The sequence below is a fragment of the Girardinichthys multiradiatus genome, chromosome 19 (genome assembly GCF_021462225.1).
Source record: "Girardinichthys multiradiatus isolate DD_20200921_A chromosome 19, DD_fGirMul_XY1, whole genome shotgun sequence".
NCBI classification, from domain to species: domain Eukaryota; kingdom Metazoa; phylum Chordata; class Actinopteri; order Cyprinodontiformes; family Goodeidae; genus Girardinichthys; species Girardinichthys multiradiatus.
The window spans coordinates 9,326,609-9,344,291 of NC_061811.1; the positions used below are offsets into that span (position 1 = coordinate 9,326,609).

Genomic DNA, 17,683 nt, shown 5'->3' on the forward strand with positions numbered 1-17,683 from the left:
AGAATCGCTTCGGGGCCAACCGGTAGTCCTTTTCCATGGCCTCACCAAACTCCTCCCAGGTCCTAGTTTTTGCCTCTGCCACCACCCGGGCCGCGGCACGCTTGGCCCCACGGTACCCGTCAGCCGCCTCAGGAGTCCCACAAGCCAACCACAGCCGATAGGACTCCTTCTCCTTACTGCCGGTGTCCACCAACGGGTTCGGGGATTGCCGCCGCGACAGGAACCGCAGATCTTACGGCCGCAGCTACGGGCAGCAGCATCGACAATAGATGTGGAGAACATGGTCCACTCGGACTCTATGTCTCCAACATCCCTCGGAATCTGGTCAAACCTCTCCCGGAGGTGAGAGTTGAATACATCCCTGGCCAAGGGGTCCGCCAGACGTTCCCAGCACACCCTCACTATGCGCTTGGGCCTGCCAAGTCTGTCCGGCTTTCTCCTCCTCCAGCGGATCCAACTCACCACCAGGTGGTGATCAGTGGACAGCTCAGCCCCTCTCTTCACCCGAGTGTCCAAAACATGCGGCCGAAGGTCTAATGATACAACGGAGATGGGTTCCAGAGCCCACCGTGTGTGTGGAGGCGAGCCTATTTCTAGTCGATATCTCTCGACCTCCCGCACCAGCTAAGGCTCCTTTCCCCCCAGCGAGGTGACATTCCACGTCCCTAGAGCCAGCCCAAGCATCCGGGGATCGGGCCGCCAAGGTCTCCACCTTCGTCCGCCGCCCAATCCTCTTTGCACCGGTCCCTCACGGTTCCCGCTGCAGGTGGTGGGCCCACTGGGGGATGGTCTTGCGTCTCTCGTTCGGGCTTGGCCTGGCCGGGTCCCGCGAGGAGCAACCCAGCCACCAGGCGCTGTCCTACAAGTCCCGACCCCAGGCATGGCTCCAGGGTGGGACCCCGGCTCCGCCGTACCGGGCGACGTCACGTGCCTCGATTCTATAGTCATCATGTGGGATTCTTCACAGTAACAGTATGGTCATTAAACAGGTCATCATGTGGGATTCTTCACAGTAACAGTATGGTCATTAAACAGGTATTGGTTGCTTTGCCAGTGTGGCTGCGTCGACTTTGGACTTGATACAGCATAGCGGACCAACACCAGCAGATAACATGACTCCTCAAATGATCTCTCACAGTAGTAACCTCACACAGGAGGTCAACCAGTCTTTGCCTCTTCAGTCTTCCTCCAGTCTGTGGCACCTTTCTTTCCAAATGAAATTAAAAATTTTGTTTAACCCGAACAGTTTAGTCCCTTTTCTCTGTAGCCCAGATAAGACGCTTCTGATTTTGTGGCTCTAAAAGCACTGCCACAGTCCGTCGCTTATGAATCTCCCACAAATTCTTCAATGGACTTTACTTCACAATCCCTCTAAGGCTGCTGTCATTCCTGTTGCTTTTGCACCTTTATATCCCTTTTTCCTTTCACTCAACTTGCCTCTACTGTACTTGGATACAGGACTGACCTTTGGCTACAGCAACAATCTTTAGTGTCTTACCCTTCTTTGGGATGGTGTCAGTGACTGACTGATTTTTAGATTTTAATTCAAACCATTAGCGATTGATGGTTTCAGTGGATTTAGGTTAAACTCCTTTACCTCCAATTCACCTGACTTACAGGGGGAGGTGTTTGTTTCTGTAAAGCTCTTTTTGTTACACCTGACTGTATGAAAAGTGTTCTATAAATAAATGTTGATTGATTGACTACGGCGTCCTGACTTATAAAACGGCGTTTTTGCGTGACCTTTTAACCAGACGCGTGGTAAAAGTGGCGTTTTGAGGCACAGTTGGCTTGCCATAAGAACACTGTTCTCTTCCGCCTCCGTGATACGTTCAGGAGCACTCGGACTTTAAGGATTCAGGCTGCAAAACTCCACTTCCTCAAACTGCAGAGTTTGTTTTGGTTCGTTGTATCTAGGAGCAGCACCTAGGTTCCGGTTCGGCCGAAGGGGGGACCATGGTGTTTGAGGACATCCAGTACGATGATATCCTATTTGAGGCGGTAGGTTTTGGTTCTGCAGCCAAGCCGAGGTTGGAGTTGAGGTTCAGGGCCGAGCTTGTGGATTTCAGGTTCGGATTAGCGGATCCATCTTTAGGTTCTGTGTGTGTGTGCGTGCAGGCGGTCGGGAGAGGAACCTTTGGAGTGGTCTTCAAAGCTGTGTGGAGAGGAAAAGATGTGGCCATCAAGACCATCGAGAGCGACGCACAGAGGAACGCCTTTTTGGTGGAGGTAGCGACGCATTATTTATGGGTCAGAACCGGGACTGACCCGGGTTAAGTCCAGTTTAACCAACCCTGATGTGTGATGGTTAGATAGGTGCGCAGGGTCAGCACGCTTTGCGATCCAAAGAGCCATTTTTGCCCCAGTTCTGCTAAATAGAATCTGTCTTGAGCTGCGAAACTTACTTGACCCTCAGGAAAAAGATCACTTATTAATAAATATATAATTTTGTTCTATATAATTATGCTAATGATTAATGTAAGACATGTAGACTACCTTATTTGGGTAAAAAACCTGAGTCGTTTAACATATTCATGTAAAATGAATAAAAGAACTTAAGCTCATAGTTCACAGCTCACACATTGTTGTGCAAAACCTAAAAGCGTCTTTTAACCTTGTTGACCTTTTTTCTTAATACTCTTAGTGAAGTATTCAGAGGACATACTAATAAACTTACAGAAATAAAGTTACAGAAAACTGAATAAATCTCTAGTCTAGGAGTCCTGTTATACATTCAGTGATATATCACTGAATTTGCATTACTTGCACAGATCTACATATTATTGCACATATATTTATTAGACAGCAGTTATTGTTCTCCCTTTGATCTGCTTAGTGAGGTGGGTGTTCTGGTGGGACAGTGTCTGAGGTGAGGTTCTGCTCTCTTGGACAGCTGTGAGCACAGAATCAGCAGCAAATGTTCTACAGCGTTCCTCTGACCTGATCTCTAACATTGTTAATAAAGCCACCTGATCCAATCAATCAGCTGATTGATAGACTTAGTCATTAACAAACAGCTCCCTTTGGGCCTGAACAGGGACCTCAAGAAAACCCAGATGGACCAGAACCGTCTTTGTAGGATTCAGCTTTTGTTTCGGAGCGAAATTCATTCTGATGATGTGAAGGTTTTCCTGAGACGGACTCCTCTTTGTTTACACGTGTGCAGCTCCGGCAGCTGTCCCGGGTCAGTCATCCCAACATTGTGAAACTGTATGGTTCCTGTGAAGATCCGGTACGTACACATCACTGCTACATTTGCACAGTTCAGCATAAGGTTTTGTCGGAGAGTTCTGGCTGCACTGTTTGTTTGGAAATATGGTGATAATTCCTTACAAAATAATCAATTAATAATTATATAATTTAGCAGAATCTAGTAAATAATAATAAGTCACATTAAATGACAGGTCAGATTTGAGCATTTATTTCTCTGATACATAGAGGTGAAATCATGGACTACATGTTTTGTCTTTACACCAGTTCTGCTGGAGAAAACAATGTTTTACAGAATATACTTTTAACATCATACATCTGCTCCTTTCTGGGTCTTGTTTGGGATGTCAGGTGTGCCTGGTGATGGAGTACGCAGAATGTGGCTCTTTATACAACCGTGAGTCTTATCCTCATATCATATCATTTTAAGTGCTGTGGAAAAAGTATTGCAGATTTCTTCTGGTTTTTCCTTTTTTGTCACGTTTAAATGTTTCAGATTTTCAAACAAATTTTACAAAGTTACTCTAAGGACAAACAAAATGCAGTTTTCTAATGGTGATTTCATTCGTTAAGGAAAAAAACCTTTCCGGACCACCTGGGCCCTGAGTGAGAAAGTAAAAGCTCCGCTGCCATTGAGAGTTTGTGATAAGTGATTATAAATCTTTTCCATATCTGCGGAGGAATTTCGTTGTTTTATTTCATCCACACCAGAGGGTTTTCAAGCATGAACGGTCTTTTTAAGGCCAGCATCTTTCTTAGATTTAATTACTTGACTTTGACTAGGCCAATGCAAAACCATCACTTTTTCTTAGCCATTCAGAGGTGAATTTGCTGCAGTGCTTTGGATAATTTCCCTGCTGCATAACTAAAGTGCTCATGAACCCATGGTCAGAAGCTGATGGCTGGACATTCTCCATCAGGTTTTTCTGATAGAGAGCAGAATTTGTGGTTCCATTTATTACAGCAAGTTGTCCAAGTCATAAAGAAGCAAAGCGGCCCTGGACCATCACACTACCGCCCCCATGTTTGACTGCATGTTTAAGGTTTCTCTAAAAAGCTGCTTTAGTTCTACACCAGATGTATAGTAATGAGACCACAATCTTGGCGATCGTCAAGATGTTTTTTGGCCGATGTAAACTGGGCGATTGTGCCGTTTTTCCTCAGCAGTTTTTTCACTTCACAATTTTCTCATGGAGACCATTTTGCCGTCTCTTTCATGCCTCTGGTGTTGCACGCCTCCTTATCTGAGGCCAGTTGGGGCCTGTATATCATTAGATTTTGTTCTGGGTTCTCTTGTGACCTCCTGGATGACTCATCAGTCTGCTCTTACAGTCATTTTTGTAGCTACTCCTGGGAAGGTTCAGTAGTTTTCCATGTTTTTTCCATTTGTAGAAATGGTTCTCACTGTGGTTCACTATAGCCCTAAAACATTAGAACTGACTTTTTTTGCTCATCTGTTTTTGAATTTCTTGAATGTTTTGTTTTACCAGAACTTTTAGCCTACTTCATGTTGTAAGACCGGTTCAGGTTAAGTTATTTCTTTATTCTTTTGGTCAAGCAGTAATTAGTCCTGGGTGTGGCTGGAGAAACTGAACCAAAAAGAAAAGATTAATCACAGTTTATGATTTAATAAGGCTGGATAGCTTTTTTCCCACAGTAAATTAAATCATCAAATAGTTTTTTAAGGCATTTTAGGGTCCCTTATCTGTGTGTGTTGCACTTTCCTCTGTTGTGTTTCAGTCCTGCACAGCGTCGACCCGCTGCCTCACTACACGACCGCTCATGCCATGAGCTGGTGCCTGCAGTGCGCGCACGGCGTTGCCTACCTGCACGCCATGAAGCCCAAAGCTCTGATCCACAGAGACCTCAAGCCACCAAAGTAAGTGCACCCTTGTATTACCTGCATCATGGACACAGCTGGACCATGATGCACCTGCACCCCATCAAGATTATGTGACCCGTTTTTTGGCCCAGTTTGGTCGTTTCTTTGCAGGTTGTTTTCAGAATTGTGAAGATGCAACTTTCTCTGTTTCAGTCTGTTGCTTGTGGCCAGAGGAACTGTGCTGAAGATCTGTGACTTTGGAACAGCTTGTAACATTCACACCTGCATGACCAACAACAAAGGCAGTGCAGCCTGGATGGCTCCTGAGGTGTTTGAAGGTCAGTGGTGTTTCTTCTGCATTCCTGTGTGACATGTTGCAGTGGTAATAGTTACTTGAGTTCCATCTTCACCCCTCCTTTCCTGTTCTGTTCTTAAGGGAATAACTACAGCGAGAAGTGTGACGTGTTCAGCTGGAGCATCATCCTGTGGGAGGTCCTCACTCGCAAGAAGCCCTTTGAAGAGATTGGCGGGTCGGCATTCTGCATCATGTGGGCTGTGCATAGAGGTGGATGTGCCTGAACCTGATTCTGCAGAGTGTCGTTATTTATCCTGTAGCTTCGTCTTTAAGCTAACCAGCTGGTCATTGCAATGCAGGTACTCGTCCTCCTCTGATCAAAGACCTCCCTGAACCCATCGAGATTCTAATGACCCGCTGCTGGGACAAAGAGCCCAGCCAGAGACCGTCTATGAGTGAGGTCCGGGACACCATGAGCAGCTTGATGAAGGTAATGTAACTGCAACAAAGTGAGCCAGTTTAAATCGCATAAACCACCCCAACATCCCTAATTACTTAATATTACAACATGATACATAGTTGTTCTTGTATTTTCTAAATACCTTACATGACTGGATGTTAGAAACCTCCATTTTGAAGGACCCACACACTGATCTCTGCATTCACCTGCTTGTGTGTGTTCCAGTATTTCCCAGGCTCTGATGAACCCCTCAATCTTCCTCACCAGTCTTCATCCAACAAAAGTGGCTCCTCATCAGCAGCAAGCACAGGTAACTAAATATAAAAAAGTAAATAACTCTGCACAGGGAACTAACTACACAAGTAATTCACTACAACTAACTCTGCACAGGTGAGTAACTCTGATTAGTGACCCAACTCTAAGTCTCCAGGAGTAACTAACTCTTCTTCAGTAAATGGCAGCTCAAGTTATTAAGGATATGTTTCCACTGCAGAAACCTTTTCAGGAACTACGGTAGTATTCCTTTGCTGGTCATAATTAACGATAATTTCTGTATTTCTCAACCACCCATGCTGAATATCACTGTGTTTTGCTGAGTTTGCATTGGAATACATTGATAAAACAATCTTCCAACCTTAATGAAAATATTTTATTAAGGAAGGGCGGACTTGCTAAGTTAAGTCCCATTGTGTCACGTTCTGAACTTCAGATTGCTATCCATGCATTCATTTCCTCATGTTTGGATTACTGTAATGCTTTATTTACCTGTCTTAGCAAAAACTCCCTGGAACGTTTCCAGGTTGTTCAGAATGCTGCTGCTAGACTTCTGACAAAATCTTCTAAGTATTTCCACTCCACACCGTTACTCATCCAGCTGCACTGGCTCCCCATTAATTTCAGAGCTCAGTTTAAGATTCTGGTCCTGACTTATAGAGGTCTTCACGGTCAAGTTATATCAGTGAACTCTTGTATCCGTACAATCCCCCCAGGTCTCTAAGGTCATGCGATAAAGTCCTACTGGCTGTACATCACACAAGGCTGAAAACTAAGGGTGATAGAGCTTTTGCAACAGCAGCTCTCTGACTCTGGAACTCTATCCCCTTGTGTATAAGGACTGCGGATTCGGTGGTGTCTTTTAAAAAACTGCTAAAAACTTATCTTTTTAGGCTTGCGTTTGGATGTTTATTTTTGATTTTGTCTTATCTTCTTTTATTTTACATATATAAATATATTATTCCAATTGTAATTTGTTTTAGTGTTGTGAAGCACTTTGTGATCTGTGTCTTGAGAGGTGCTATATAAATAAAATTTTACTTACTTCCACTTTCAGCTCCTCCACAGATACGTGAGAGAACATAACGCTCTCCTTGAAAGCCTTGTCTAAGAGATTTTAACCAGCAAAATCAGAATAATTTAGAACGTATTCTGAGACAGATTAAAGGGATTCCAACTGCCCGGGATTGTTAATTACTTGGTGATTTGAAGTTTGAATAAAGCAAACACGCTGTGGTAGCAACTGCTGGTTTCTGTTTAAACGAGACACATCTTGCACGCTTTAATTAAGTTCTGTGGATTATTACAAACTTCTTCTGAGTTAGAAGCGATTTTAGTTCAGTTTCAGAGGTTAACCGCTATGAAGTTGTCATAAACGGATAGCCGATTTTAGCCCTTATCTTTACATTTTCGCATAGTGGCAGTCCTGGGCTTTTAAACCATAACTGCTACGATACAATGCGATTCATGCTGTATTAGTTGGATTTCACTGTTTTTAAATGGATTATGGATCTGTGTCCTCAGACCGCAGCAGCACTCCTGCAGGAGAAGGACCCGCTCAGTGTTAGGGGATGTAATTTACCCACAGTTGAAAAGGACACAAAAACAGCCTATTAGATAAAACGATTCCAGGAACCCTTGCTGGAAACAATGCTTTAACTCTTCAGAGGTACTTGGAGTATGATGGTGTAGATTATCTCTCATCTGGGACATAACAATCCTAAGTGAGAAGGTGACTGAACTTCTCGTGTTTCTTGAAGACGTTTCACATCTCATCCAAAAGACTTCTTCGGTCACTAAAGAAACAAGAGACGTCCTGTTGCCTTTTACTTCAGCACTTAGGAGCTTTTTCGAAGATTTCATTAAAAACTAATCAAACATCAGCCTAGACATTGGTGTCCTCCAACGTTTGGACGTGTCCCACGCCCTCGAAGAAAGGAGTTGGACACCTGTGGTTCAGATTTTTACCTGACAAGTTGTTAAATTTGTGAACTCTTTACAGCCTTAGTTTCCGTTAACTGAATACTGTTTCTGAGGTTTTGAGGGAACCGAAACATGTAAAAGGTTTCTAGGTTTTGATTTGTCCTCAAATTATTGACTCTGTTATCCTAGTTTGTCTTAAAATGTTCCGTTGTTTTTAGGTTATAAATGTTTACGTGTGTGAGCAGAAATCTTTGTATTTCCTCTGTGATTAGGATAAAGAACAGATGTTGCATTGAACTACAGGGGGCATTCGAAACAGACCCAGCTGCCAGTGTCTTTGATTCTATTTGAAACCCAATCGGACCGCACCTGGAGGAACAGCTCAAACAATGGAGAATTTTGTTCTGAAAATGAGAAGTTTAAATTCAGTTTGGATGATCTCTCAGGGACCAGCAGATGCTGAAGGATGACAGTCATCTCTTTGTGAGGATCAACAGAAGCTGTTTCTCTTTCTTTGCAACAATCAGTGCATCTCTGTGGTTTTGTGTAATGTCTTCAGGCTCATTTGGCGATGGAACCATTAACAGTAATCGCAGTGACGACACCAAACACAGATCTGTAGCTGGTAGTGAGGAGACTCTGCAGAACTCTGACAACAGAATCCCGCTGCAGGTCAGAACCACCAAGGTAACAGGACACTAAATACACAATAGAAACCCCACAGTTTAAACCGACACCGAGCCTCAACACAATGACATATCTAAAGACACTGACTCTGTCTGACAAGTGATCCAACAGAACCTTCTGATTCTCTGTACCAGACTTCTTCACAGTGGTCCACTGTGTCCAGGACCTCCAGCCTGGAAAGTCAAAGCCCCGCCCACTTCATCAGCTCTGTCAGTGCTTGCAGCCAATCAGAGCTGAGAACGACCTTGGGTCCTACAGGTGAGGTTCTCTTAAAGCAGGCGTGCTCCTCTTCCAGCAGGATTGTGTCGGCTGACTTCGGTGGTTCTGAAACGTCAGAGAAAACGCTCCTGCGGTGTCTGTTGCCATAGGCAACATCAGTGTCGAGTCACATGACAACAAGACTAATGATAGTTTGTTTACTCATGTTTCATTAAAAGCTTAACGTTTAACGTGTTTGTTGTCAATGAATTTAATGTTACTTTAACCTTATTGTAACTGAAACATGGTTGTCTATTGTTATGTTAGTTACTTTAACTGTTACTATTACTTTTATTTTACTTTTACCACTGCTATTACTGTAACTTTACTGAGATGTCACTGTTACTAGAAAGTTTTTTTACTGTTAGCTGTACGTGGCTTTTTCTGTCACTGTCACTGTTACTCTTACTATTATTGCTATTTGATTGTTACTGTTACATTGTACTTACATTGCTTTTAATGTGTAATGTAACTGTCACATTGTGATGTTTCTTTACAGTGATGTTCATACTATTACTTTAACACTACTGTTACTGTTCTTTTATTATTACTGTTAGTCCACTGTTTTGCTGTATTGGTAATTACTGCTACGTTGTTGTTACTTCATTGATACTTTACATTTACTGTTACATTGCTGTTAGATTAGTGTTGTGTTACTGTCATTATACATTTAGAGTTACAGTATAATACCTTATTTTTCCTCTGATTTTACTGTTACTGTCATTATTAATGTTACGTTACACTATTGTCATTGTTATTGTGACTTTACTGTTATGTTATTTACAGTAATGAAACTTTGTTACTTGTGCTTTCACTGTTACATTTGCTCTTACTGTTACTTTAGAGTTACTGTTACATATACTGTTCCATTACTGCTATATAACATTACTGCTACTCTTACTTTACTTGTACTGTTCCTCGGTGTAATCACAGAGCAGGCAGACTGATACAAACGGTCACTTTCACAGTCAAATTACTGTTAAATTAATATCACTGTAATGTTACTTTGTCTTCAGGTACTGACGGATCAGAGAGTCCGGTACCCTCTATGTACCTGAAACTGGATTACCAACTACAGGTAGGTTTATATCACTGGCTTTTTCTTTGAGGTCTGGCCTGCAGATTACTTTTTACAGACTATAACTCGTCCATACTTATGGAGTTCATTTAGTTTTAAATGTAATAAATACTGACCATAAAGGAAAAAATGAATCCAGTATGGATCAGAACATATTTCTCCAACCATTGTCTGGTTTTTACTAAAGGAATTACACCAGATGCTGGATTTACAGACAAAACAAAGTTGAAGTTCTCAGTATTGATCATTAGGAAACCTGGCCCATCTATTGGTGAATCATTGTGGGATTAACTAACTGCCAGTGCTCCTTGGAATACTCTGTCAGTGCTATTTCCCTGCTGTGTATTTGTCTCTGAATCATGTGCTTGCCTTCAGCCTCTGGCTCCTTGTCCAAACTCCTGGGAGTCCATGGCCGTGTTTGAGCAGCACATTCAAATGGCTGAGGAGTACCTGAAAGTCCAGTCAGAGATCGCTTACCTGCTGAACAGAAAGTAAGTTTTCCTCCACCTACGGGAGATATTCTCTTCCTGCAACATAGTTCAAAGTCATGTTTGACAAAAGCCTGTAGAGTATCTATTAAGTCCAGCTCATCGGATCTGAACTATCCCTGGGTTTTCACAGTAAATTCCTTGATTCTGTGCACATAACGACTTCGACATTAAAGAGTTTTCCTAACCAATTCGGTTCTGATGCTTTCTCTTCAGAGAGGAGCTCACGGTGGAGCTGGAGCTGGAGCAGAAGGAGCAGCAGACCTCTTTACGCCTCATGCAGGAACACAGCAAGCTGCTGGAGGACCACAGCAGCCTGTTGACTGTCTGCCAGGGCCTGAGGAGCAAGCTGAGCCTGACCCAGAGTCAGAACCAGCCCTACAGCTGAAAACTGAGCACTGCGACATGTTCCTGATTCTGGTCCATGAACCTCTTTCAGATGTAACATATTAGGTCCACATCTGCATCATCAAGGACGTGTTATTTCAGCTCACTGCTTTATGTACCTAACCAGCAGTCTGTAACGGAGCCGTTCCAGAGTGAAACTGATCCTGACGTGAAGTTCACAATGAGGTCTGAGGGACTCGCCCGCCAGCCTGATATCATTGTTTGTCCTCCTCACTGACGAAAGTTAAACCAGTAGATCAGCTAAACAACTGCAGAGTCAAAACTGAAGAAATGCGAGCACTGATTTTAATAGATGCCTCATACTGAACTTCTTAAATTATCTACTTTTACTTTTATATTTTTATACTTAGAAATTTTTACTCCACTAAGACTGACTGCTTTGAGTAAGCCGATAAAACAAAGAAGAAACATTTTCTTTTACAGAATGTTTACCCAATTGCTGTTACAAAATAAATTTACTCACCAAGCTTAGGGACCTGACTCCGTGTAATACTGTTTTAGCCCAGCAGGTGTCACGTTTTTCTCCAGAACACGGAAACTGAAGTTTTACCCGCGAAAAAGATCAAATTTCAGTCGGACCTCTGAAAGAGTTCAAATGTAGACAGCCAAAGGAGTAAAAGAGAGTTGGAAGAAAACAGTTCTGAGGAAGAGAGAGTAGTTAGGAGGAAAATTGGAAGGGAAGAATGTAAAATAATATTAAAGATAAAAAATGAAGAAGAAAAAGAGAACCTGAGTCCTATTTCACTATCTAGAGAATTTTTAAAAAAAGATAGGAGATGTTGAAATTGTGAAGGTCTTGAGAGATGGAAATATACTGGTGGTGTGTAAAACCGAAGAACAAAGAAGAAAGGCTTTACAAGTTGAAAACATTTGCAAGAAAACGGTGACAGAGAGGAAGATTATAGGAGAAGATAAAATCATTCGGGGGGTAATTTATGGCATTCCTCTGGAGGAAGATATAGACAAGTTAAAAAAAAAAGCATTGTTGGTGCAAAGATAAAAAATCTCAAAAGACTGACAAAAAATATAAATGGAGAAAGAGTAGGAAGCCTATCAATTTTAATAGACTTTGAAGAAAAGGTGTTGCCACAAAATGTTAAAATAGGATATCTGAGTTTTTCTGTGAGGCCTTTCATTCCTCCACCACTAAGATGTTTTAAATGTCAGAGATATGGTCATATAGCAGCTGTCTGTAAAGGAAAAAGATGTCCAAAATGTGGAGAAGATCACAGAATTGAAGATTGTGGGGAAGAAGTGCAGGAAAAATGTTGTTATTGTGGAGGGCAACATAGAGTTACATTCGGGGGATGTGAGGTAAGGAAGAAAGCAAAAGAAATTCAACAAATTAAGATGACTAAAAACATAAGCTATGCTGAAGCAGTCAAAAATGTACAGAAAGAAAGATCAAGGGATGAAGGTCAAATTAAGATTCCAGCTTATCAACAAAGAAAAGTAGAATCAGAGGCAAATGTTACAATGTCTGTGGAAAAACTGATATTATTCATAACTTATGTCATTAACTGCACTGAACAGGCTAAACACAAAGCAGAAAAGATTAAAATGATAGTCAGAGGAGCAGAAAAGTTCTTAGGGTTTAAAGAAGGATCTTGGGAAAACATTAATAAAAAGTTGGAAACAGATGGGAGGCAAGGAGGAACCCCAGCTGATAGAAATATATGATAATATTACAGTGAAATGCAAGAAGTTTAATCGCTAATGGACAGGAATTTAAAGGGTATATAGATGGAATTGAAGAAAAACCAGAAATTATATGTATACAGGAGACGTGGTTAAAACCAAACCTAGATTTTGTGTTTAAAGGGTACAATAGTATCAGAAGAGATAGACAAGAAGGAAGTGGAGGAGGATGTGGAATATTTATAAAAGAAGGGATACAATATCAGATATTAGGAAAAGGTAAAAATTTTGAATACATAGTAGTTTAAATTTACAATAAAAAATAAAAATGTAAGATAATACATTTTTATAATCCATGTAAAATATTATCATTTGAGTTGATGGATGAATTAATGGGATACTTAGAAGGAAAAATAATCTGGTGTGGAGATTTTAATGCTAACAGCACATTATGGGGAAAATGTAATGATAAAAATGGACAAGTTATTGAAGAAATAATGGAAATAAAAAATTTGGTATGTATAAATGATGGAAAAGGAACAAGAATTAATGTAAAAACAGGTACAGAATCTGTGATTGATTTAACAATAGTATCAAATTGTTTAGCCAATAACTGTGAGTGGGACATTGACAAAGATACAACAGTAGGCAGTGATCATTACCCCATTAAAATCATAACAGGAATATTAATACATAACAGGAATACAGGATTATATAAAAGATGGAACTTTAATAAGGCTGATTGGGAAAAATTTAAATATTTAAGTCAAAAGAAATTGGAAGAAATAGATGAGTCAATTGATGTCAATAGTTTAAATATAAATATCTGTAAAAAAATCTTACAGGCTGCAGAAGAATCAATAAAAAAAGGAGGAAGAAAGAACGATAAAAAAATTGTGCCATGGTGGACAAAAGATTGTAGTGAAGTAATAAAATTAAGAAATAAAGCATTTAAAATGTTAAAAAGTAACCCAATTTATCAGAATCTAATTGAGTACAAAAGAAAGCAAGCAAAGGTAAGAAAGATCATTAAAGATGCAAAAAGAGAATATTGGAGAAACTTTTATAATACCGTAGGGAGAGAAACAAAAATTGATCAAATTTGGTAAACGATTAAAAGAATGAAGGGTATTAGAAAAGAATATGGATATCATATATTAAAAATAGATAATACAACTATAACGGAAGATAAAGAAAAAGCAGAAATATTAGCTAAAACATTTAGTAAAATTCATAGTTCAAATAATATTAGTGAAGAGGGGAAGAAAGGTAGAGAAATCACAAAGATGAAATATAAAGAATTAATGCAAAATAATGTGGATACAAATAAATTAATAAATGAACCATTTACACAAGGAGAATTGAACTTTGTAACCAGGAAAACAAAAAATACATCACCTGGAAAAGATCAAATGAACTATACAATGATAGAACATCTTAATGACAAAGCAAAAGACAAAATATTAGAATTATACAATAAAGTCTGGGAGGAGGGAGAGCTGCCACAGAGCTGGAAGGAAGCAATAATTATTCCAATAGTTAAACCAGGAAAAGATAACACAAAACCAGAAAATTATAGACTGATCGCATTAACATCAAATATTTGTAAAATAATGGAAAAAATGATTAATAATAGATTAACATATTATTTAAATATTAATGAATATATATCTAGAAATCAAAATGGGTTTCGAAAAGGGAGAAGCAAAAATGACTCTGCATTATGTTTAGAATATGAAATAAGGAGAGCCCAAATAAACAAAGAAAATGTAGTAGCTGTATTTTTTGACATAGAAAAAGCATATGACATGATGTGGGTTGAAGGATTATTAATTAAATTAAATAAAATGGGTATTACTGGAAAAATGTTTAACTGGATTAAAGATTTTTTATCAAATAGAACAATACAAGTAAGAATTGGTCAAGAATTGTCAGGAAAATATATAATAGATAATGGTACTCCTCAAGGAAGTATTATAAGTCCGTTATTGTTTTCTATAATGATAAATGATGTATTTAAAAATATTGGTAAGGAAGTCGGTTGCTCACTATTTGCAGATGATGAAGTTATATGGAAAAGGGGTCGTAATATCAAACTTATTGAAAAGAAAATACAGGATGAGATTATTAGAATAGAACAATAAGCAAATCAATGGGGATTTAAGTTCTAAGTGGAAAAAACAAAAGTAATAGTGTTCACACAGAAAAGGAAAAGAGAAAATATCAAACTAAAATTATACAATCAAGTTTAAGAACAAGTAAAAAATATAAATTTTTAGGTATATGGTTTGATGAAAAAATATATGGAAAGTACATATAGAAAAAAATAATAGATAAATGAAAAACAATATTAAACATTATGAGATGTATGGCTGGTGCTGATTGGGGAGCAGATCGAACATCATTAAAAAGAATTTATACAGGATTAATTAGATCAAATAGTGATTATGGAAGTATAATTTATGGATCAGCAGCAAACACTCACCTTATAAAATTAGACAATATACAACATCAAGCTTTAAGAATTTGAACAGGAGCAATCAGAACCAGTCCAATAGCAGCACTTCAGGTAGAGATGGGAGAGATGCCATTAGATCTAAGAAGGAAACAGTTAGCAATAAATTACTGGATAAACTTACAAAGCAATAATCCGGATCATCCCACACGTGATATTTTAAAACCATGCTGGGAAAAAGAAAAAAAACAAGTTAAGAGTTTTGGTTGGATAATCAATAATACAGCAGAAGAATTTCAAATATATGAAAAAGAAATAAGTTCAATGTTGCCTTTGCCAGTAGTGCCACCGTGGCTGTTACCAGAAGCAGTGGTGGATGTGGTATTGATGGAAAAGAAAAAGGATCCAAAATGTAGATTAGATTCAAGTATAATACAAGAATATATAAACAATTACTATCATTATGTCCAGATTTACACAGACGCATCAAAAACAGATGAAAAAATAGAAGTAGCATTTGTAATACCAGAATTTAAAATAAAAGTAGGAAAAAGAATTACAGATGGATTATCAATATATTCAGGAGAATTATTAGCCATATTGTTAGCAGTGCAGTGGGTGGAGGATATAAAACCATTAAAAACAATCATTTGTTCAGACTCAAGTTCAGCATTATTAAGTTTAAAACATAATCATTCAGAGGGTAGACCAGACATTTTGTTGGAAATAAAACATACTTTATTTGGAATACAAAGAATGGGATTAATATTAGTGTTTTTATGGGTATCAGCACATGTAGGAGTTGGAGGGAATGAGAAGGCGGACAGGATGGCAAAGAAGGCAACACAAAACAACATTAGCTTTATAATAAATATTAGTAGGTCAGAGGCAAGAAATATAATTAAACAGAGAATCAGGAAAGAGTGGCAAAAAAGGTGGGATGAAGAAAAGAAAGGAAGATGGTTTTACAGAATCAACAAGATAGTAGGAGATGTAAGAACAGGAAGAAGGAGCAGAAAAGAGGAAAGATTAATTACAAGATTAAGAATAGGACATACAGGACTTGATTCTACATTGTTCAAGATAAAGAAACATAATACAGGAAAATGTGATTATTGTGGAGAGGAGGAAACAATAGAACATGTAATATTGAAGTGTCAGAAATATGAACAAGAAAGAACAATTTTAAGGAGAGAATTTGTAGGTATTAAAGAAAATGTTATTTTGAGAGATACTTTGCAAAGAAGTTTAGGTAGCAAGCATATTCAAATTATAATTAGATTTTTCAAAAGCACTAAATTAATAAATAGAATTTGATTGTTGTAACAGTAAATAAGATTTAAAACCATGAAGAACCACACTCCATACCAGTCGGTGGCGGTAATGCACATCATAACGTTATTTGCCAACTGCCAAAAAATAACAGAAGAAGAAGAAGAGTTCAAATGTTATTTGTTGGGATGTTGGAGAAGTTTTTAGAAAATGGTTTGGAGTTGGTGTCAGTGGCAGTTGTGATAGTGAAGGTGTCCAAAATGTGACGGTTCTTGGTAAATGGACTGAATTTATATAGTGATATAGCCAGATTCACCCGGTTGCACTCACAAACCCGGGCCACACACACATACACCAAAACGCAAACTGGTAGGCAACATTGTGTTAAGTGCCTTGCCCAGGGGCACATCAACATGTAGCAGAAGGAAGCTAATCCCACTGAGTCAAATTTTGAGACTCAAGGCCCTTGTCCGGATTACATTGTTCTATTCTGAATCTGAGTGATGTTTCTGTATACCACCATGTTTGCTAAGTGTGACCCATGAGAAAACTTGCTTACCAGGTCCTGGTAAGAATCAGCATCTTACTTCAACTCATGAGCTCAGCATTTTATTTATCATCCCTACAGTCCGGTGACCATCCTGATGCTTCAGAAGCATCAGCTTTGATGAGGTCTTAAGCCTGTTTTTTGGTTGACTTTGAGTGCCCTAATGAGATTGTCCAACCCTCTCTTCACAGTCATTTTCAGAGGAATGAAGACCTTCTGCTTTCTCGATTTGCGGCCTCTTTACTGATCCTCATTGACTCTTTAGTGTCTTGGATCTTCAGTCATCTGTTCTTGGTCATCGGCTGAATTTCAGCCTCTGAATTTCCCAGCTCTTCCTGTGTTCCATCATTTTCTTGTTGCTGAAGAGCAAAGTCGTGGGGCAAAAGAGAGCAGAGCGAGGAGATGCAAGTCCGGTCAGTCACTTCCAGAGGTCTTCAGAGGGCTTTGATAGTTCAGCACTGGTGTGATATAGTTCAACCACTTCGTTTTTACAGGTTCTCTGTAGCGGTCAGGTCAGGCCAATTTGCTGGCAAATCAATCTTAGCTATGTCATGCTCATTGTTGCAGGTGGTAGTACTTTGGCAGTGTGTCCTGCTAGAAAAAGAAATCAGATTATCCAAAAGATTGTCAGCAGGGAAAAGCATGAAGTGCTCTAACATTTCCTGGGCGATGAAACACAGTCGACCAATGGCAGCGGATGATCTGGCTCCTTAAATCATCACTGTTTGTGGAAACTACATACTGGACCTGTAGCAACTTTGATTCTCCACTCTTCCTCCAAAGTCTCAATTCAATTCAAAAATACTTTATTAATCCCAAAGGGAAATTAAATGTTGTTGTAGCTCATATTATGAAGGTTTCCTCAAAGA

General features: G+C 39.4%; 1 protein-coding gene across 2 annotated transcripts; it reads left to right on the forward strand.

Annotated features, from left to right (window-relative positions):
• The first annotated feature begins 1,832 nt into the window (after positions 1–1,832).
• On the forward strand, positions 1,833–11,373 carry LOC124855438 (mitogen-activated protein kinase kinase kinase 7-like). Of its 2 annotated transcripts, none has more exons than XM_047345299.1 (14): positions 1,833–2,001; positions 2,119–2,229; positions 3,167–3,232; positions 3,562–3,607; positions 4,951–5,089; positions 5,246–5,370; positions 5,469–5,597; positions 5,687–5,817; positions 6,013–6,097; positions 8,543–8,655; positions 8,805–8,928; positions 9,945–10,006; positions 10,382–10,497; positions 10,711–11,373. In XM_047345299.1, exons 1-14 carry the CDS (start codon positions 1,957–1,959, stop codon positions 10,880–10,882), a joined length of 1,464 nt encoding a protein of 487 aa, XP_047201255.1. In that variant the 5' UTR covers positions 1,833–1,956; the 3' UTR covers positions 10,883–11,373. The 2 variants fall into 2 exon arrangements, with proteins under 2 accessions (XP_047201255.1, XP_047201254.1); XM_047345298.1 differs by having other exon boundaries at positions 1,837–2,001; positions 8,543–8,670.
• Positions 11,374–17,683: the final 6,310 nt, after the last annotated feature.